General features: G+C 36.3%; 1 protein-coding gene across 2 annotated transcripts in view; it reads right to left on the bottom strand.

The window, feature by feature from the left end:
* The window catches only part of LOC563710 (leucine-rich repeat transmembrane neuronal protein 4), a 200,420-nt gene that overhangs the window by 169,567 nt on the left and 8,332 nt on the right, over positions 1 to 22,521 (bottom strand). Inside the window, exons 1-2 of one of the 2 annotated variants that reach the window (XM_087270420.1) lie at positions 5,816 to 6,413; positions 753 to 2,317 (exon numbers count right to left, since the gene is read on the bottom strand). In XM_087270420.1, coding sequence (XP_087126546.1) covers positions 753 to 2,317; positions 5,816 to 5,819 — 1,569 coding nt within the window. In that variant the 5' untranslated portion in view covers positions 5,820 to 6,413. Of the gene's footprint in view, positions 1 to 752; positions 2,318 to 5,815; positions 6,414 to 22,521 lie in introns of those variants that run through there. The other variant, XM_087270421.1, reaches the window with a different exon arrangement.

The raw sequence follows: 22,521 nt of genomic DNA on the forward strand, positions 1-22,521 counted from the left end.
TTTCTTGTAGCGCCAAGAAGATCAAGAGGAAATGAAAAAAAAAAAGCAAGACTTATTGTTGCACTGTTTCGTAATAACTAAGAATGGATCAAACTGTGTTAAAATATACAATAAGAGCATCGGAGCTAGGATTAGAAGGATGGTTAGAAGGATTTTTCATTAACAAGATGTGTTTGAAGTTCCTGCACATACAAAAACCAATCCATTTTGTTCTTGGGAGCTGCTAAATGCACATATTTTGATGAGGACAGATAAATAATTTTAACACAGCAGCTTTTTCAGGCAATAGATCTTGAATCAAAGATCTCTCTTGGGTTAAAATAAACTGCCAGCCTGGCAAGGCAACAATAAAACCATTACCCTCATGTAGATATCTCATACTAGATATCTCATACTAGAAGAAGGTAATGCAGACTTATCAATTTATAACTGCATTGCCATATCACAGACCAAAATACAAGGGCTCCTAAAAGAAGTGAATCAACAGAAATCATTAAAAATGTAATAAAAATCAATATGTAATTGTAAATTAACACCCTGTTTGAGGTTAAACAACTTGCTTACTGTGCCAAAAACAGTCAGTGTCCCTTCTAAAATATATTCCTGCCAAAAACGTATCCCTCCCACACATACACTTTTGTACTACAAAAACAATCTCCTGAAATGGCATCAAAACAGCACAAGAACAGATGGATTTAAAGCAGTTAACCCACCAAACCCAATGGATTTTGAGTTAAGCAATTGAGTCTTACCTCACATTCCCTGGAGCCAGAGATTGTGTAGGTGCATGGTCCAGTACCATTGACCAGCACATCTGTGCCCTCTGTGTTATTAGGCTTGTAGTCCACATAGTACTCCTGCAACGGTGTGCTGAGTGTGCGCTCAGTCTCCCGTGACTTTTTCCGACGTTTACGAGCAGCAGCAGAGTTTTCCTGTAGCTGCTTAACACTGCTTGGATAGCGCTTCCATGAGACATAAATTACAAGGAGGATCATGGCGACTGACAGGAAGAGGGCAACGCTTCCCGCCACTATCTTGTGGAATGATACCGGTTCGAAGTCTTGCTCTTGTGGAGGGACAGCAGGCTGAGAAGGAACTGAAGAAGTGCTACCTTCCAAAGATGTCCCGTGGACCCTTCTACTGTCTCCAGATTTGAGAGTTGGGACTAAAGAGCTGGCTGGGGTCTGAGAAAAGGCGACAAAAGGCGTAGAGGGAACAAATATGGTTGATGGCGTAGCAGGAGCAATCCTGCACACTCCATTGGCATCAACTGCATCCAAAACCTTCTCCCCTTGAACTTCTTTGGGTGATGCACAAATCATATTAATTTCTTTGTTTCCACGGAAGGTTCTCATCCAGGCCACTAGCGGACACACAACTGGACCACAATCCCACATGTTTCCTGCTAGGCTAATTGCGGTCAGAGAGGTCCAGGCATCCACAGCCTCTTGAGACACATTGACAAGCTTGTTTGAATCCAGATTAAGCGTCTGCAAATTCGGCATGGCCCGGTACACTTCTGCATCTATCTCCTGCAGGTCATTTCCTGAAAGGTCCAGCTTCTGCAATGACGTCCACATCCATGTAAGACCTTCACTCATGGTCCTAATGCGGTTCCACTGTAGGTAAAGTGCACGTAAGTTATAGAAGCGTGGGAAGTTGAAAAAGTTGATTTTGGAGAACTGGTTATGCTCGATATGCAGCTCAGTTAGCTTCAGCAGGCCAGACATTGAATTACGAGTAATGCTGCGCAGGCGGTTGTAGCCAAGGTCAAGGAACTCAAGATTACGGCAATCCTGAAAGAGGCGAGAGGGTAGATTCTTGAGGGAGTTGGAGCGCATGTGCAAGCTGAGTAACTTGCGCAGTCCTTGGAATTGCCCAGGCTGTAGAGCCTGTAGCTTGTTATAAGATAGGTCGAGATTTCTCAAATTTGGTACCAGGTGAAATGTGGTGTTATGAAGCAGTGTGATTTTATTGGAGCTCAGTATTAGCTCTTTGAGCCTCCGTATCCCTTGAAAAGCACGTGCATCTACATTGGCAATATAATTGTGGTCCAGGTACAGCCAAATGAGCTGGTTGAGGCCAACAAATTGGCCAGCCTTTAGGCTTGCCAAGCTGTTATACCGCAGAGACAGTCCTTGACAGCCGCCAGAGAGGTTCTTGGGAACATCACGGAATGCACTAGACTCACAGTATACAATCTTGCCATCACATCGGCAGCTCCGAGGGCAGGGACGCTCACCAAAGCAAGGGGTGGCAGAGAGCCATGCCTGCATTAGCAGTGGCACCATGAACCAACGGTGCCTCATGGCAAAGCCTGAAACGGAAAAATCAAAAGAACAGTCAATAAACTATTGTCTTTTCCTAAATGTAAAAAAAAATACATTAATTAAAGTGATAAAATCTAAATCAAGCTAATGTAATTATTTCTGCTCCAATTTGATGTGTCTGTACAGTAATAAACCCAACACTAAAAAACAACCCAATACAATAGTTACAGCAGATTCACACTCTCTGACAGAGTCGCTCTCTATTATTTGTGTGGTGGAAACTCAGTCTTGATCTTATTAGGGCATTGTGATGCATTACGACTTGTTGAATCGTGAAATGTGCATTGTGAGGTAGTTAACAATACCCAGCCCTAATTGTTGTGCAGTTTCAAAGCAAAGCTTATGATGGCTAATAAGAGAAGAAATATAGTAATTGTCCTATGATCATAAACCCTTGAAATATTACATTTATACAGCAATAGGATACCACAAAGGACATTATTAACAGTGGTGATTGTGCAAATCAATCCAGTCATGCCATGTTGTTTAATTCTTCTCTCTGGCAGTGGAAAACATGCTATCAGAGCAAGCCAGTCCTCCAATAAGCTTGGACATAAGCCCACTACAGTATGAAAGGATATGTCCTGAGAGATATGCCTGGGTCATCCTATTTGTCCATAATTACAATCTAAACGATTGTCAGTCAACCAAATCAGTTATATTTGCCTGGCTCTTCAGGGACGTCGCTTTGTAAATCTTTCCTTTATGCACAAAAGAAAAGCCTAGGTGTTTTTCATGTCAAAATAAACAGGGTGGTGGAAGAAGGTATATTTCATTATTATTTCATTATTTCAGCAGTAAGCTCACTACTAAACATTGTTATTACATAAATGTTATTTGTGTAAAGGTCTTGGCTGAAGCCTGGACATTTTCCTGTAATAGTATTTTATAATTGTGCTGTCTTTCTGGCCTTCAAATCCACACTTTGTTGCTGTAAAACCATTTACATTTCAGCCCTGATGGTTGCAGAAATAAATAAATGTAGTTCCTTAGGCTTTGCCTCTTTATGAGATGAATAATGTGGACATAACATATATCTATAAATGTTTTAAAAATATCAAAACATTTATCTCGAAGGCTAAAGTAGTTGAAACTCACACAAACAACATTAAAAAGAATGGGAATTGAATAGTTTGGCCAAATCTAGAAGTAATACTGCCAGATGTTCTCTGATGTGGAACTGGATAAATATCCATCAGGTAGTTTTTAACAACCATATATCAGGACATGTGAATGATCATTTGAAATGTCAAAATCATTGTTAGTTCCTATTAGTTTATGACGGCCTATAAATGTATACATGTACATGTATTTTTTATCAGTATATGAAACTACAAAACATTCAACAATGTTCTTAAAAAAATATCAAGACATCAGATCTAACTACACAATTTTTAGCTGTTACTACAATGGTTTTAAATTATTATTATTATTATTATTATTATTATTATCATTTGTGATTTTTTGTGGCCTTATAAAGTCAGTTTCAAGATGTTGACCAAAAATAAATATCAGAATAATTTTGAAAACCATATCTATTATTTACATCCTGATTACTTTTAATAAAGTTCTTGTGAAATGAAATTAATTTTGACTAAATGTGCTAAAACGGCACATGATTTGATATGTTCCAATTTAATGCAATGACACTGATACAATTTCTAAATGTGGCTTTAGTGTCCAACCTATTTATGGATGCCACGAATTCACAACAATCACAATAAACAAAGCTAGAGCTGCTGATGTCCACTAACATGCATTTGCCAACAACTGATGCACTATCAGGCTGCAGCAATATAAAGTAATTACGTCACTGGCTTTCATTCATACCAACCAGAAAATCAGACTGTATCAGCTTAATGACATTTGCTAATGAAATGATGCTGATAAAGTTAATGATCCAAGTGTGGTCTAATGAAAATTAATTTGTAACAAACTCGCACTGCCACTGTTCTTATTTTAGCACTGCCCTTTTTTCACTCTCTCTCTCTCTCTGTCTCTCTCTCTCTCTCAAAAAACTGATATTGCCTCTGTATAGGCCTATACACCCTTCACAGTGATGCTCCAAAATTTTGCCAGGTTGGTTACTTTATGTTTGCTGTCAAGATCTCCCACTACAGTGCCGCAACGCAGCAAGCATAGCTCATCATTTTACGAGCTGTGGAAGGCCATCTCGCTGCACAGCGCTAACGAATAACAATCAGAGCAGGTCACATATCTGTCAAATAGGCCCTGTAAAATGATTGAAAGCACATCTATAATCAAGTACTCTAATGTGGCCATGAGAAGGTCTGTGGCTTACAGTTAATCACAGTGCTTAGCTTAATAATCAGCATCGAAATTAAAAGAAACATTTAAGCATGATAACACATTCAAACATGTTCTGGTACACATCCATCATTAAAAACCCCAAAATCATTGGTCTTTCAAGCTTAAAATTTGATTATCTATATAAATTAAACCTACCAACATTTACATGCACGTAATGTGACCTTTTTAATCACATCCAAGTTTGAAATAAAAAAAGATCAACTACTGTACAGTATCCTCTGGTAATAGTGGACCAGCAAACTGCCAAAAAAAAACTGTTTAATTAGTATTCCAGCAATGAGTTGACATCAGTCTGCTTTTTAAGTTTGTAAGATATGGAGAACAGAGACAGGACAATAAGTCTAACCAATAGTCTAAGATATATATTTCACCCACTATCCAACTTAATTGCTTGTGTGGTCTGTAGATGAATGGCACCATTTGGTGGATCACAACTGAAAAGCACCGAACAACATAATTTGCAGATTAAATATTTAGAAAAAAAAAATCATTCTGACATTAGAAACATGTAACCTAACAATTTAATTTTAACTTAAATATTTTCTAGGTTGAAATGTACTTGAATCTAGGTAATAAAAATGTGCATAAGGTAAATAGATTGTCATAAATAACAGCAGCAATGTTTTATATAATTTGTTTAAGATACATTTTATTAACTTCTAATAAGGTTATCATATTAAAGTACATTAGTAAGAGGATTTTTCTCTTTTTATATTTATTTACTTGTTTATTTATATCTTTATTTATTTTCATTATCGTGACAGTAAGACAAGTTTCATTAGTTCATGAACATCTACATTAAAATAATTTGCATCGTCCATTAAAGCATTGAATAATGAATGGACGGTTGACTGTACCTCACCAGAATTATTACACCGCTGTGAACTGTGAAAGCAGGGTCAAAAAGGGGAAAATACGTACTATGGTGTCAAATGCAACATGAATCAATTTATGCAAATTATCTTAAAGAGAACATCATACGTATATGATGCTGCTTATCAGAGAAGCATATATTTCGGTTCTATTGCATGGACGCTGCTTGAACACAATTCGCATTGCACTGCAAAAAGAATAAAACTGCAGGAAATGTCCACAAACCATGAAGCATCCACCGTGTTCACTCAAGTCCGAGTAATACTAATAGACAAACTTACCCATCACCGCGTCTCAGTCAACTCCTGGCCACAGGTTTTTAAAGCTTTCTACCGCTCGAGACCCGAAACGGCATGGCACGCGCTCTCTTCAGATGCTTCGGTTCTTCCACAAGCGCTCGTTCCCGCCTGTGTTCCTCCACCGCAGAGCAGGCGCGGGAATTCTTCAATCTCTCCTGACTGACCACTGACCATATCTTTCAATTCCCCTCAAAACAAAATGTTCACAATAACCATCCACTCGAACGGAAAGCATCCATTTGAAATCCTAAAATTACACCTTTAGTCACAAGAGACCTGAAGACGCACGATTCCAAAATCCAAGTTATCTATCACACGTCAAACTTATGGAAATCCCAGCAATCCCCATCCGCCTCAGTATATTCCATCGCAGCATAATGCGCAAATACTGTCTTTCCGAAAGGATGATGCTAACCGTAGATTAATCCGTGGACGATATGTTTTAATATAAATAGGTGCTGTGATGTTTAGAGGATTTTAATCCAGTCCAAAATTACAGCACTCGTTGGATTCTTGTTTGGAAGTGTACTCCACTCCATTCGGGAATGTTTCTCCTCTCCTGTACAGTTCCCGACAGTACAGAGATGCAGCAGGATTGTGAGTGGTTAAACCACAACCGCCTGTCGCACCATAACTTTGTCAGACAGAATCCGAATGCCCTCTTCTGGCGAACTGACATCTCCAGCAGCAATCCCTCCTCTCATTTCACTCTCACTCGATATTTCCAGAGGAAAACGAGTGGGTGACACAACAAGTCTATTAGATCGACTAACATAAAAGAAGAGCAAACAAACGATCCGTCTGAGGAGAGATGTTTGTTTCGTGGCCCAACAACAAATCATCACAAATCTCCAAATCTTTTAGCCTCCCCTACTGCTTGCTCTTGTAGTTTTTGATGTTTTATTCGAAAAATAAATCTACTATCTCTTCAATATTGGGATGGAGAGGCCCATGTGCGCTTGGAGATAAATATAAATCTACATTTTGTCCACTTAATTATTTAAAATGAGTAATATTTAATAAATAAGTAAAAAGACATCTACTACAGGCTATACTATATCTGTCTTCTTCTTTTTTCTTCCTCAACTGCAAAATTAATCAACAGCAAACTATTCAAATTAGGGTTGTCTTTATTATTGATCTGGGTGTTTTATAACTCACATGTCATGCAGCCAAGGGAAGGATGGTGGGAAATGTGGTTTGATCACAGTGAATCTAAATCATAGGTCTCAAATTCGATTCCTGGAGGGCCGCAGCTCTGCACAGTTTTGCTCCAACCCTAATCAAACACAGCTGATCCAACTAATCAAGGTGTTCAAGACTACTAAAACTATTAGGCAGGTGTAAGTTGGAGGTGGTTGGAGCTAAACTATGCGCTGCATCCCTCCAGGAATTGAGTTTAAGACTATTGATCTAAACTGTGTAATCAAGAATATAAATTCCAGGAATCAACAATGAATTAAAATATAATAATAATAATAATAATAATAAAGTTTATCTGGGCGACGCAGTGGCTGGGTCAGTTTGCGTTCATGTGTGGAGTTTGCATGTTCTCCCTGCGTTTTTGTGGGTTTCCTCTGGGTGCTCTGGTTTCCCCCACAGTCCAAAGACATGCGGTACAGGTAAATTGGGTAGGCTAAATTGTCTGTAGTGTATGTGTGTGAATAAGTGTGTATGGATGTTTCCCAGAGATGGGTTGTAGCTGGAAGGGCATCCGCTGTGTAAAACATGTGCTGGATAAGTTGGCGGTTCATTCTGCTGTGGCGACCCCAGATTAATAAAGGAACTAAGCCGAAAAGAAAATGAATTAAATAAAAGTTGTTAAAGTTAGGTACAGTAGATGTGCTATTCTCTTCTCTCTTTTCTCATTAATGCCTGGCAATGTTTTCAGTAGCATTGGATTCAGAAGTATTTATCTCAAATTTCTTTACTGTAAGTCATGAACCAAACCAACAGCTACGAGAATAATCATTGTAAACTTTGATTTGAAGCCAAAAAACATTTATGACAATAAGAAAAAACACCTGTACTTAACAACTTTTATAATGAAAGAATTACAATACCATGAAGCATTGCAAATGACAATCAATTTTAAAAAGATGGAATAACACAAATAAAAAAAACTTGTTAATTTAACAGTGACTGGTTGAGTACTTAAAGTTTAAGGCAATATATTATGTGTTTTAAGATGTTGTCATGACAATGCCCATATAAACACATGAATTCATTCATTCTCATTATTTAGTTCTTAATTTATTTATATATATTTTTTTCTTAAAATTTCCTAACTTGAAGTGCTGTAAAAAAAAAAAGATACTTTTTAAAGATACTTTATGAAATGTTGCCATGGCAGCACTGTCCAACAGTGGATGTAACTTAGAAATTTCAAATTTAAAACTTTCCTTATAATTAATAATTTTGCTGTTTAAAATGATTTAATTGTTGTTGCAGTATTATAAAATTTAACACAGAACTTAAAAATGACACCTTATACATACTTTCCAACAACTCGTATTCCAACAGCTTTCATTCATTCTCTGTTTTTTTTTTTTTTGCTGAATATTATTAAAAACAAACCTTATATTGTATTATCATATAAACAACATACAGTAAATATAAATATTTCCTCCAGTAAATATTCTAACAAATAAATAATAAGTCTAGTATATCCAGATGAATGAGAATAATGTAGCTACTAGCTAACAATATTTATATATTATACTAAAAACCACTGTATACTACACTTGTCTTAACTGCCTCTGAGCTAACTTAACTGAACTGTCTCTATCAAATGTCCTGTCTGCATCATTCTCATGGTCACTAAACTAACATTCTCACTTTCATCTACAGGAAGAGCCAGTTCTGTCCTTTTCTTGTTTCACTTACCATAGAACATGGTGGTGCTCACCAAAACACTGTTCCCTGTATTCATATCTATTCAAAAGCAGTATTGCCATTAAAACTAGATTTTATCCATATTGCAAATGCCATTAACATATGAATAATCAACATTATTTTACTAGCATTCATGTTGTTATTTTTACAACTTAAAAGTTCATAGCTGACCTTGCTAGCTAGCTAACCCACTGCAATATTGCACGTTCTACTATTGGACAGTGTTGCCATTTGGTAACGCATGCATTTGATCGATTTGCAAAAAACTAATTTGATAAAAACTTTTTTGAGATGTAATTATTTCATCATAAACTTACTGGAGGTTATGTTTCAGATTTTTTTATGGATCTGACATAATTTGATCCTTTGTTTTTATTGACGTTTACATTTGCATTTAGCAACTACTCACAATAAAAAACAGTCTGTCAGAAATCGTGCGACAAAAAAAAAAAAAAACACACAGCATGTCATGTGACTTAATCAAAGCACATCATTGGCTACAAAGTATTCTCTTTCCAACAACAACAAACAAATTATGTTGGTCTTTAAGAAATAGTGGCAGGGAAATAACATAAGTATCATGTTGCCATATGGTGACACCGTGCACACTTTTTGAACTGCATCATGGGTAATGTAGTTTTTCTGTATGAATTTCAAAATAATGCAAACCGATGGGTTTAAAATACACATAATCAATTTATAACCTCAGAGCTCACAGAAGGCCCGTCCTTAAACATTGATTAATTATTGTTTAAAATAATAAATAATACATTTTCTTTGAACAAAACAAGTCTTTACTTCTACAACCAGACTTCCAGAAAATACTTCAGATCACAACTTCTGTTTCATCATTAAAATAGTAATTCCTCACAAAGAGACTACAAATACAAGCAAGGTGTCCTGTTTATCAGTCCATTTAATTAATTAAATTTGTCAATACTAATTTTCAGTTTGATATAGATTGACCCAAAGGCCCTGAAACTGTTTGACACTGCTGTGATGAATTCCAGTGACAGCCAATTATTATGGTCTCTCACGTGAACTTGAATCTGATTGGCTGTGGCTGTTCTCGCTGTGAAGGAAACATTTGAGTGGCACTGCTATTTCCTGCTTCATCATTAGAGCAACCCTGCAATTTCTGTCCATCAAGTGTCCCCTTCAAACTAACAAGCCAGTTAACAAAAGCATTTAACCTCTCCAGGCTAAGTGAATTGATTGAGTGAAACCAATTACGTTGACCATCATATATATATATTTAATATTAAAATATGAAAATCCCTGAATGTAGCTAAAATGTAGTTGCCAAGAAAGAAAGAGGCTTGTGTTTCAGACATTTCCTCCCTGTCTTTAAAGAGAACAGCTTATCCCTGTGCACCGAGTCTCAGCAATTGTACAATTGCCTGGAAATCGAGGCCAGACAGCTGCAGTCTTTAACAACAGTTCAGAAAGAGGTCATGGCGAAAGAAAGTGTGTGTTCCTGACTGCGTTGGTTTATCCACCTCAGGGCCACAAACATTTTTTTGTGGCTTTCCGAAGGTGTTATCATGTTGTTGGTGGTTTCTGTGTTGTTGCTTTAGCATTCAGAGTAGTTTTAGCTGATTGTTATGTGTTTACTACGGCTGTCCGGATGTGTTTGCTTACAGGCCCAAGTCAAAAAGCTCACCTTCTAGCCAAGTCATCCCACTTTTATTTAAATAGTACTTTAAATGATACAGACTATTTCAACAGAGCTAAAAAAACAATCACAATAAATTCTTCCAAATACATCAAAGTGAAGAGATTATTATAATCTTAAAATAAATTGATTTCAATATTCATTTTCTTGTCGGCTTAGTCCATTTATTAATCCAGGGTCACCACTGCGGAATGAACTGCCAACTTATCCAGCAAGTTTTTACGCAGCGGATGCCCATCCAGCCACAACCATTCTCTGGGAAATATTCACACATTACGGACAATTTAGCCAACCCAATTCACCTGTACCGCATGTCTTTGGACTGTGGGGGAAACCGGAGCACCCAGAGGAAACCCACGCAAAGGCAGGGAGAACATGCAAACTCCACACAGAAATGCCAACTGAGCCGAGATTGGAACCAGCGACCAAGCGACCTTCTTGCTGTGAGGCGACAGCACTACCTACTGCGCCAATGCCTCGCCTGATTTCTATATTGAATTATGAAATTAGTTCAATTCATCTGCTGTTTTACCAGTTCTAGACCAGTGGTTCCCGAAAAACTAATGAATTTAATAATCTATTAAAATGACCATATTTTTTCCATAACCTACAGAAGATACAAATAGTTACATTAAAAATACAACATGCAAATAAAAAGCCATCAGACTTTTTTTTTTTTTCATTGGATTGTGACCCCTGGGATGTTTACATTAGTCACCAGCCTACACTTTCTAAAACCTCTACGGCATCATATTACATTAACAATAAATATGAGCCATGACGATGATCTCCAAGTGGTGGTTTCCAAAAATAATCCAAGAAAATACTTATGCTGAAAACATTGTGTCCACCAGTCTCATTAGGTGAGGTTAATATTAAATTAAACAAATCAATAAATGAACATTTGAGTCACAAACATTTTCTTCTGGCTTTCCAAAAACTTTATCATGTTGTTGGTGGTGTCTGTGTTGCTGCTTTAGTAGTCAAGCAGATTGTTATGTGTTTACTACGGCTGCCAGGATGTGTTTGCTTACAGGCCCAAGTCAAAAGAGCCCACCTGCTAGCCAAGTCATGCCACTTTTATTTAAATAGTACTTTATATAATACAGACTGTTTCAACAGAGCTCCACAGAAATAAATTAAAAAATAAATCACAGAGTAAATTCTTCCAAATGCATCAAAGAGGAGACATTATTATGTAATCTAAAAATAAATTGATTTCATTGTTGAATCATGAAATTAGTTCAATTAATCTACTGTTTTACCAGTTGTAGTCTAGACCAGTGGTTCCCAAAGTGGGGGTCGGGGGATAATGTGATCTTACACTGGGAATTCCAAAATCAAATAAATTTTAATAAGCTATTAAAATGACCATATTTTTTTCCATAACCTACAGAAGATATGAATGGTTACATTAGAAATACAACATGAAAATAGAAATGCCATCAGCCTTTGGATTATTTTTTTTTTCATTGGATTGCGACCCCTGGCGTGTTTACGTTAGTCACTAGCCTACACTTTCTAAAACTTTTACGACGCTACATTAAATTAACAATACAATACAAGCCATGACGATTATCTCCAAGTGGTGGTCCTCAAAAATAATCCAAGAAAAGACTTGTGCTGTAAACTTTGTGCCCACCAGTCTCATTAGGTGAGGTTAAATTAAATTAAATTAAACAAATGAATAAATGAACTTTTGTGTTGTCAATATGCTCATGTTTACATAGGCCTATTGGTGTGTGTGTGTGTGTGAGCTGCTGCGTGCAACATACGTATGTTTATATCCATCTCCAAAAATGGTGGGTGTCGCGAACAACTCAGATCAGTAACAATAAATGTGGCAAAAAAAATTATGCAAATGATAGAATATAGCAGTCAGTTCAATGGTGATTGATTATATAAAAAAGAATATTTTTATTATTTGATAAAAAGCCTGCTATTAAATATGTATTATTGTGTTGTTCCAATCCCCTGAGACCTTTGTTCATCTTCAAAACACAAATTAAGATATTTTGGATTAAATCCAAGGACACCCTGATCTGTTATAGACTGACAAAGAACTTTTTTTTTTTTTTTTTTGGTGCACAAATGTGTTAGCTTTGTTTGATTACAGTTGAACCACTGAAGTAAGATGAAATATTTTGACAAGTTTGGTCCCTTTGGTCCCTTTTCTGGGCTTTAAACACATCATGACTGCATTTCTGCTCATGAAGAATGAGAGAGCTCTCAGATTTCATATAATTTATCTTAATTTGAGTTCCAAAGAAAGTCTCAGGGGATTGGAATAACATAAGGTCGAGTGATTTTTAACAGCATTTTAATTTTTGGGTGAACTTACCCTTTAAAAAGAATTATTATAAAGCTCTAAAAACACACTAGCGTCATCATACAGCTTGTTTTAGTTTTAGGTTTTGTTCTCATCTCTTGTCAGATCAGTTAGTAACTGTATACTTTCTTCAACCATGGGACATGTTTAGCCTTTAGTACATGTATAATGTTGCTGTTTAGTTCAAGTCATTTCAGTGTGGATTCATTCCTTGTCAGAATTGGTCAATAATGCAAGTTAGACTAATTAAAATAAACTGCAACTTAGTTAAAGTTCCCATGAAATCAAAAGTATACAGATTGATTTTGTTAGCTCACATTGCTAGTTTTGTGTTGAACAACTCGTCTGTGCATATCATTAAAAATAAATTTGCCCTTCTAATCTTTAATTGTAATCTGAAAATGCACTTCCTGTTTTTTTTCCAGTAAAGTGTTAGATTACATGCAGTTAAAGTCAGAATTATTAGCCGCCCTTTTAATTGTTTTTTATTATTATTATTTTTTTAATATTTCTCAAATTATGTTTGACAGAGCAAGAACATTGACATAGTATGTCTAATATTTTTTTAAGTTTTATTTGTTTTATTTTGCCTGGAATAAAAGCACTTTTTATATTTTTTATGAACCATTTTAAGGTCAAATGTTTTAGCCCCTTTAAGCTTTTTTTTTTCCCCCGATTGTCAACAGAACAAGCCATTTTATACAATAACTTGCCTAATTACCCTAACCCGTTAACCTGTTTAACCTACGTAGTTAAGCCTTTATATGTCACTTTAAGCTGTATAGAAGTGTCTTAAAATATCTAGTTAAATATTATTTACTATCATCATGGCATGCAATTATTCATTTTATTGTCGGCTTAGTCCCTTTATTAATCCAGGGTCGACACAGCGGAATGAACCGCCAACTTATCCAGCAAGTTTTTACGCAGCAGATGCCCTTCCAGCTGCAACCTATCTCTGGAAAACATCCACACACCCATACACTACGGACAATTTAGAATACCCAATTCACCTATACCACATGTCTTTGGACTGTGGGGGGAACAGGAACACCCGGAGGAAACCCACGCAAACATAAGGGAGAACATGCAAACTCCACACAGTAATGCCAACTGAGCCGAGGCTCGAACCAGCAACCCAGTGACCTTCTTGCTGTGAGGCGACAGCACTACCTACTGCGCCACTGCTTCGCCGTCATCATGGCAAAGATAAAATAAATCAGTTATTAGAAATGAGTTATTAAAACTCATATTTAGAAATGTGTTGAAAAAATCTTTTTTCCTTTAAACCGAAATTGGGGAAAAAAATAAACGGGGCCAAATAATTCAGGGGGGCTAATAATTCTGACTTCATCTGTATATCTTAGGAATTGGAAGAGGCTAACATACTTAACCATGCTGCTCCAACTATCAGCATTTATAACAAACAGAAACGGTGAGAATGAGGTGTCTATTGGGTTGTATAAACTCCCCCAATGCCTTTCTTAATCTTTCTGAATGAAATGCCTATTACATCCAATCAGCAAGCCAATCAAACAAGCCACATCCACTGTTTTCTCATTTAATATTCTGTTTCTCTAGAAACTGCATCACAATACGAAAAAGAAAAAAAGAAAAAAAATGGTCACAGCTTCCGTTTCATGTAGACTTTAAGCTAAAATTTAGTTCAAAGTTAATTAGTTCAATAATAGTGTGACTATTGCAAAATTATTCAATTATGAAATATCATATTCCTCCAAGCAGCTCTACAGATATCCAGTGATTCAGAATTCAGCAAAAAATTAGGCCTGTCACAATAATCAATATAATGACTGATTCGTGCAATATATGGATGCGACCTCAATAATTTTTTGTGATACAATATAAATCACATTGCATTCACATAAAAAATTAAAAGTGACCAAAGGTGAAGCAGTGGCGCAGTAGGTAGTGCTGTCGCCTCACAGCAAGAAGGTTGCTGTTTTGAGCCTCGGCTGGGTCATTTGACATTTCTGTGTGGAGTTTACATGTTCTCCTGGTGCTCATGTAGGTTCGTCCGGGTGCTCCGGTTTCCCCCACAATTCCAAAGAAATGTGTTATAGGTGAATTGTTTACGCTAAAATTGTCCATAGTGTATGTGTGTGAATGACAGTGCATGGCTGTTCCCAGTAATGGGTTGCGGCTGGAAGGGCATCTGCTGCGTAAAACATATGCTGGATAAATTGGCTGTTAATTTCACTGTGGCGACCCCAGATTAATAATCAATCCCAATTCTATTTTTGTACCCGTACCTCTTCCCCTTTCCCTTGACCCTTGAAACAGTGTGAAGGGGAAGAGCTTCACAATGTATCGTCATCATAATCCAACACAATGTTTTGCTTCATATGAGATCAGACGATCGCGACTGCTGTAGTTGTTTCAGTTGCATTATTTTTTAGCATTTATCTTCAGGAAATCACTTAAGGCATATATCTTGTTATCATAATGATCCAATGTGGCAATAAGATTGTAACTATACTGTGACGCATATCTTGTGTTATTTTGCATTGTGTTTGTGTTGCTCTACAAACAATATAATATTAATGTAATACTTCCAAAACGCTAGCTGGCTGTGAAGTTTCTATGGGGTTTCTGAGTTGAGTTTCTTCACGTACGTTTTGCTTACAAACAGGAAATACCTGTAATTCTACCTTAATGTACAAGTAGCTAAAACTCGCTCATTTAAATACGAGAGTTGGAGGATGTGCAACAATTTAAATCATAACGAATATTCATATAGAGCTCCTCAAAAAGATTCAGAACTAGTTAAACATGCACTCCATTGGGCTCGCTACTTTACCGCGGCTCTCAGCACTGCCCACACTTATTAACACTACTAAGCCAACCAATAACAGAGCTTGCGCTTTTCGTCGACACAATGTGTAGTTACATTTTTGAGAGCTGTGCGTCAGGGTTGGTGTCAAGTCAAAGGATCTGTGACTGCTAAGATTGCGCCGGACCATCTACATGCACTCATTGCAAAAGTATCTGCCTTTACACTCTATATGTACATCACCAAAGTTTATATTAGCACTATTTCTCTAACATCAAATTACAAAATCTAATTAACTTAAATTTTCTTGTTATCCTTTTTGCATTTTTGTGTTGGTACAGTCTTTTTTTGCATGCATTTTGCACTCAGTATATAATCAGTGGCATAAAATTGTCATAAAATCACAAAATTATCACTCACTGAAATGATTTCTGTGACAATATCACAAAACTAAATTATCTTCCATGAATGACCTATTAAGACTTAATGTTACTGAACAGAAAGTGTAGGCTACTTCAACAAAGTAAGACAAAGACAACAACTGCAGGAATTTCTATTACACAGAAGAAGAAAAAGAAAACCCTAGGCAAATGATTTAGGGGAAAAGAGAAAGAGCTAAAACACCATCTATGGGAGATTTGCCAGTTCTTTTCTACCTAGCAAGCAAAAATGTTATAATTTGTATACACTTAAATGAACACTAAAAACCCTACTCTGATCAGTTGTTGAGTTGGCTGTCATTCTGTAAGCATGTATAAATGTATAATTGTTTGTTGCGCATTTCGAGTCTCTGCTGTGAATATTACAGCAGCTCAGAGTTCTACCTGGCCTCAGCATATTTTTTTTCCCGGAAATTGAGCTTGACACTTCAGTCTGTAATGCGAAAACATCATTCCCTGGAACTCTTACTTGCATATCTACTGGACTCCAATTTGGCTGATGGGCCGCTCCTTGGCCAGGGTTCAACGAGCAGAGACAATCCTGCTGACAGTGGTGAAACAATTAATGCCCTGTGAAGTTATGATGCTGGCAGCTGCCCTTGTCCCATGTAGTGCTGCCACTGGTGAGAGTGCTATCCTTCATTTTGCTGCTTCACGTCCTGATGTTATATAAAGATATCGGTCTGGGTTTACACGAGGAAGAGGAAACATCAAGCTCTGTGACTCTCATGACAATCAAGTACAATTGTTACTATTTCAAACCAAATCAATATGATGTACTCAAGAGTACTTTTGCTGCAATCAGAATAGTGTACTGTACGCTACTCCATTTTCTTTGACATTTACCAGGAAACTATGTTCTATATAGTTTGAATTCTTGTGGTATGAATGAGTTTCATGCATGCTTTCCCTACTAAATGACTTAAAGAATAAATTATGTCTCTTCTCTGCCATTCATAAATCATCTAGAGTGGACTTTTAAGACAAATGGTTCTAAACATCTTGAACAGCTTGAAGAACATACATACAGCAGAGCCCTTTTCAGAAGATTCCATGAAGAACCATGCTTTTAAAGTGCTATATGGGTAATTAATTTATGATATAAACTTATTAATATTCGTTTGTTTTCATTAATAGTAAATTAATACTATACACACTCAGAAATAAATGTGCAGGTTGCGGACGAAGAGAGTTGGGGAGTCATGGAAGAAAGTTAAGAGTGGGAGTGCGTGTGATGAGGGGGGTCGGTAAAATGAGGTGCCAGCTTGCTCTGGCACAAATTAAGCCCTGGATGTCTGTAAACGTAACATACTGTAGTGCATTTAGTTACTATGCCCAGCAAGAACACAACATCATAAGACGATACTATCAGGTTAGATTTAGGTTGTGACATCAGGTGACCAAAATTCAATGTTTAGCCAGAGTGAGGACAACGGCATTTTGATCATCAATAACAACGTCAAATGACATTGATATTTGGTTGATTTTAGGTTGTGTTGAAAAAGGACTAAAATCCAATGTTGAGCCAACATCTTAAATCATATTGACTTCAAAAACTGACATTAATTCTTCAGGTATGGCAACCAAAATCCAACATCTAATAGATGTCATTTTTGTAACGTTCACACAACATCAAGCTTCATTAGACATTTATATTTGGTTTATTGTTGTACGTTGGACATTGGCATCGGCGTGACGTTGAGTTCTACAATGTTGAGGTACAACGTCTCTTGACATCTTGTGCCTGCTGGGCATTTAGGGCCATTTCAGTCATCATGCAGTAAACATCTGTCATCTTCTCATCAGTGATATGCATCTAAACATTCTCTAGGTCAATGCGTGTAAAGATTTCAGACATCTTCTTTAGACACTTTTAATGCTTAAAACAGGTTGTTGCAACAATAAATTGCCCATGTCTTGAGGTAGATCAGCATGATGCGATTTACCTTCTATGTGTGATTTGATTGGACAGGAATGACAGGACAGATTTTTCTAATCCCCATAGACAAGAAAAAATAGTAGTTGAAGGAAAGTAGTGGAGTAAAAGTACCAAACTGGCCTAAAAATGTACTCAAGGGAAAGTAAAAATACACATTATTAAATCTACTTAGTAAATTACAATTTCTTAAAAAACTACTCAATTATAGAAATGTGAGTATTTGTAATTTGTTACTTTACACCCCTGCCCTTAGAGCAGTCTGTCCCAAACCTTCTTCTGAAGGCACATAAGGCAAACAAAAAAAATTAAAAGGTACTGTCCAAGCAATAAAATTTGTACCTTTATTTCTTAGAGTATATTTATTTTATTAATATTAGTATAATTAATTTTAAGGTTATGTATCATGCTTAAATTTCTCAGAATGTTTTTTTGGGGTTAAACACATTCAAATATTATACCCAAGTAAGTTTAAGAGTGCAGCCTGGCACAGTAACACCGTTTACACTCCATTCACCATCTTGTAATTTTCCACAAATGTAAACTTTTCTGTTCTGGTTTGATACTTGTCGGCATCACCCAGTTATGCCGAAGTTTCAGCTTATGCACATGTAAAAAAAAAAAAACCTCACTCCTCTGACCTCTAAAGGTGCTCTAGCGACAGAGGCTAGAGGCCATGGTCTTTAGCCTCCTTGTTAGAGCATTGACTCCCATGCGGAAGGTTGCCGGTTCGATAGGAGCGGGTTGGGTGGCGTATGATCGGAGGGGTTACAATGGTGACGTGACTCGGATGGGAGAGGAGTTTAGGGGGGTGAGTGTAATGGAGGCCAGCTATTGAAGTGCAGTATAGTTAAACCTCACTCCTCAGACCTCTAAAGGTGCTCTAACGACAACTGCAAGAGACCATGGTGCTTAGCCTCCTGGTTAGAGTAACCGTCTCCCATGCGGAAGGTTCGATACCAGGACTGGTGGTGTTACACACAGATAGATGGATAGATATTCTCCTTAATAGTTGGCTGGTTTATAACGAAATTTACTGTATGCTTCCTGAAGAACATGCATATAGCAAAACCCTTTACAGAACATTCCACAAAGAAGCATTCTTTCTGGGTTCCAAGTGATATGGGCAATTGATTGAGATATAAACTAATCTATTATTAATCTTAATTTGTTTTCATTAATACTGAATTAATACTACACACACTCAGAAATAAAGGTATAAAATCTGCCACTGGGGTGGTACCCTTTAAAAAAATACACTTTAGTGTCGTACAGATGAACATTAACTTTAGGGCAGTTTTCCCAATCCTGTTCCAGACGGCACACCAACAGTACGCACTGTCAACCTCTCCCAAATCAAACACACCTGAATCAGCTCAGCAGAACATTAGAAGAGACTCCAAAACCTGAAGCAATTGTGTCAGATAAGAGAGACCACTAAAATATGTATTGTTTGTGCGCCTCCAGGAACAGGGTTGGCAAACACTGCTTTAGGGTACACTTTTGTACTTTTTTAAGGTTCACTTTTGTACCTTTTAGGTACTATGAGGTACACTGTTGTACTTTTTAGGTATTAATATGTACCTTTAGGGACCTGTTAGGACCAAAGCATTGAAAAGGTACTGTGACGTATTTTCTACTTTTATTTCTGAGAGTGTGTTTATTTTATTAAAATTTGTATAATTAATATTAACATTATATATTGTTCACATAATTCTCAAGATGTTTTTTAGGGTTAAAAACATTCAAATATCATACCCAAATAAGTTTAAGCCACTACATTTCATTTTGTGCTATCCTACAGTAAAATCTGCATTAGCTATAAATCATAGGATGTTTTCCCAGAATTCCTCCACAGATCATCCAGGTGAAGATGAGCTTTGATGTTCATCCTGGGAAGCAATAGTTTTTGTCTTTCTATACTTTTTCGATTGTTCTCTTGCTCGTCACAAACATTGACCTCAAAGCTGATGCTAGAGATATCAGTGATTCTTTGGAAACATTTTGGAAGATTTATTTTAAAGTTCTCAGAGGAGATGCCACTATGCCCTTGGGAGAAATTTTAGTAGATTGGCCACTTCTGTACACATTCACCACCACTTCGAGTTTTGGCCATTTAGAGGTAATGACTCACACTGAGGTTCAATTGAGTCCAAGAACCTTTAAAATGGCTTCGTAACCCTTTCCAAGCTAATATATAGCAGTAGCTTTATTTTCACAGTTTTTTTAGGGATCTTTTGAGGAATTGAATGCAGCATTGTGTACCTTTGAGGTAAAGCTTTGAGGTGAGCAATTCTCTCTGGGTGAATGGTTCAATATATATGCAATTTAAAGTCAACGGGAGTGGTTGCACTAAAGTCTGCCAGTGTTCAGTCTCCCTAAATTCATTTACCAATTAAAATTGTGTTGATTTATGGAGGCAATTTCTTTTTTCAGAGTTGCCATTTGGATGCGGTCAATTTCATATTTAATAGAATGGGTTGCTGGGTTGTTTCAGTTTACTTATGTATGAATATATTTATTTTAATTTTATTATATTGATAATTTAGAAAATAACTGTATTTTGTCAATTAAATTAAGGCGACGCGGTAGCTCAGAGGTTAGTACTGTCGCCTCACAGCAAGATGGTCACTGGTTCGAGTATCGACTGGGACAGTTGGCATTTCTGTGTGGAGTTGGCATTTTCTCCCTGTGTTGGCATAGGTTTCCTCCGGGTGCTCCTGTTTTCCCCCCAGTCCAAAGACGTGGTGTAGGTGAATTAAATAAGAAAAATTGGCCGTAGTGTATGAGAGTGAATGCAAGAATGTACAGTATGGGTATTTTTTCCCAGTGCTGGGTTCTGGCTGGAAGGGCATCTGCTGCGTAAAACTTATGCTGGATGAGTTGGCAGTTCATTCCGCGGTGGCGACCCATGATAAATAAAGGAACTAAGCTAAATGAATGAAAATTTAATTCATAAATGCACAATGTAAAAAGCTGTGCTTGCCAGAATCATACAGTTAAAAATGCAATATAATCCACAAAAGAAATGTTTCAATTTCACAGTAAACTACCAAATTTCATTAATTTATAGTAATAATAGACTTAGGTTTATAGGGACAATATGTTCAAAATTTGACTCGACAAAAGATTTTTTCCTATTTTCGACATGGTACAGGTCATTTTTAAAGTGCATCTGCATTTTGTGAGCTAAAATAGAGCCCAATGTTTATACATTGTGAAAAAACCCCACAGCCAAAACAGACAAGCATATTAATACACAGAAGTTGCTCAATTTCATTGACCAGGGTACCACATATGAGACTAAAGTAAAACAATAAACGTGTAATGTGCATAACTGATGAAAACAAAATGATAATAAAAATGAGTCATAGTAACATAAAAAAATAAAATAAAACATTAAAAGTGAAGTGTCATTATGTAATTCTGGGGAATTCAATGTAAGGTTATTTACTCTACATACATTATTAATACTGTAATTAGGTATTACATGTATATACTGCAGTGGCATTTATATTGTTTTATTGTAAAACTCTACAGGCATTTTTTTTATTTACAGAGCAGTAAAAACATGAATGTGTTATTAGTTGATTAACACTTCTGGATTAAAAATTGGTTAAATATTTGTTAAATCCAACAGAACATTGACACAAGGATTTACAGTATTTCTGCCAGACTGCAGCAATATTCATTGATTCATATTGATTATTTTTTCTTAAAATTTAGAATTAAATTGTTATTTGACAGATTTTAAACAAACTGAACAAAAATACAAGAATCCTTCACATTTTGAAATCAAACCATCAACTTTAAAAACACAATAAAGCCCTGGGCTTTTTTAAATTGTGGTCCTGACTGTTAAAAAACTAAGTATGGCTGGGAAGAATAGTTAATGCATAAAACAAAAAGGGATGCGTTTCTCAAAACCATCATTAGCCAACTAAGGTCACAAGTTCCATTGATAGTTTGTTGATTTGCCGTTTCCCAAATCTATCGTTCCAACAAACATTCCCAAACTGTGTCGCAAACTTGAGCACTCGCAACTACAGTTTTGGAGTTGTAGTTAGAAACATAGTTTCCGGCTGTGTTCTATTCCCACTTATCTCCCTATGCCTTATTCATTTAAAACATTTTAACATTCAAAGTTGAAATGATTAAAAATAAAAATGCATTAAGGGCATCTCTCTTAGGTGTAATTTGTTTTTAAACTATCTTAACAGTTCAGTTTTATCAATCTTCATGTTTACAATTGTGCTCCCTTCGCAGTGTACTTCGAAAACATTTATGTCATTTTGAAGACAGCCTCATTGCGAAAGCTATAGGGGACCTATTACTTAAAAGCGGAATTTACGTTACGTCTCCAAAGCTTTTAAAAACATACGTTAAAACATAAAAAAAACATGAAACATAAACATAAAAGCATACGTTAATTCTTTTAATATATAGTGGGTTATTTTTAAAACAAAATCTGTACTGTATATGACTGTATATGGTCTGCTGGTTAGAACTTTCTGCAGTGGTTTACATGTGTAAAATTGTATAAGTAGATTTTTCAAAAAAAATTAAAATAAATAAACAATATAAATTTAAAATAAATAATACAATAATAATATTATTATTAT

Source organism: Danio rerio, chromosome 10 (assembly GCF_052040795.2).
Source record: "Danio rerio strain M-AB ecotype USA chromosome 10, GRCz13ab, whole genome shotgun sequence".
NCBI lineage: Eukaryota > Metazoa > Chordata > Actinopteri > Cypriniformes > Danionidae > Danio > Danio rerio.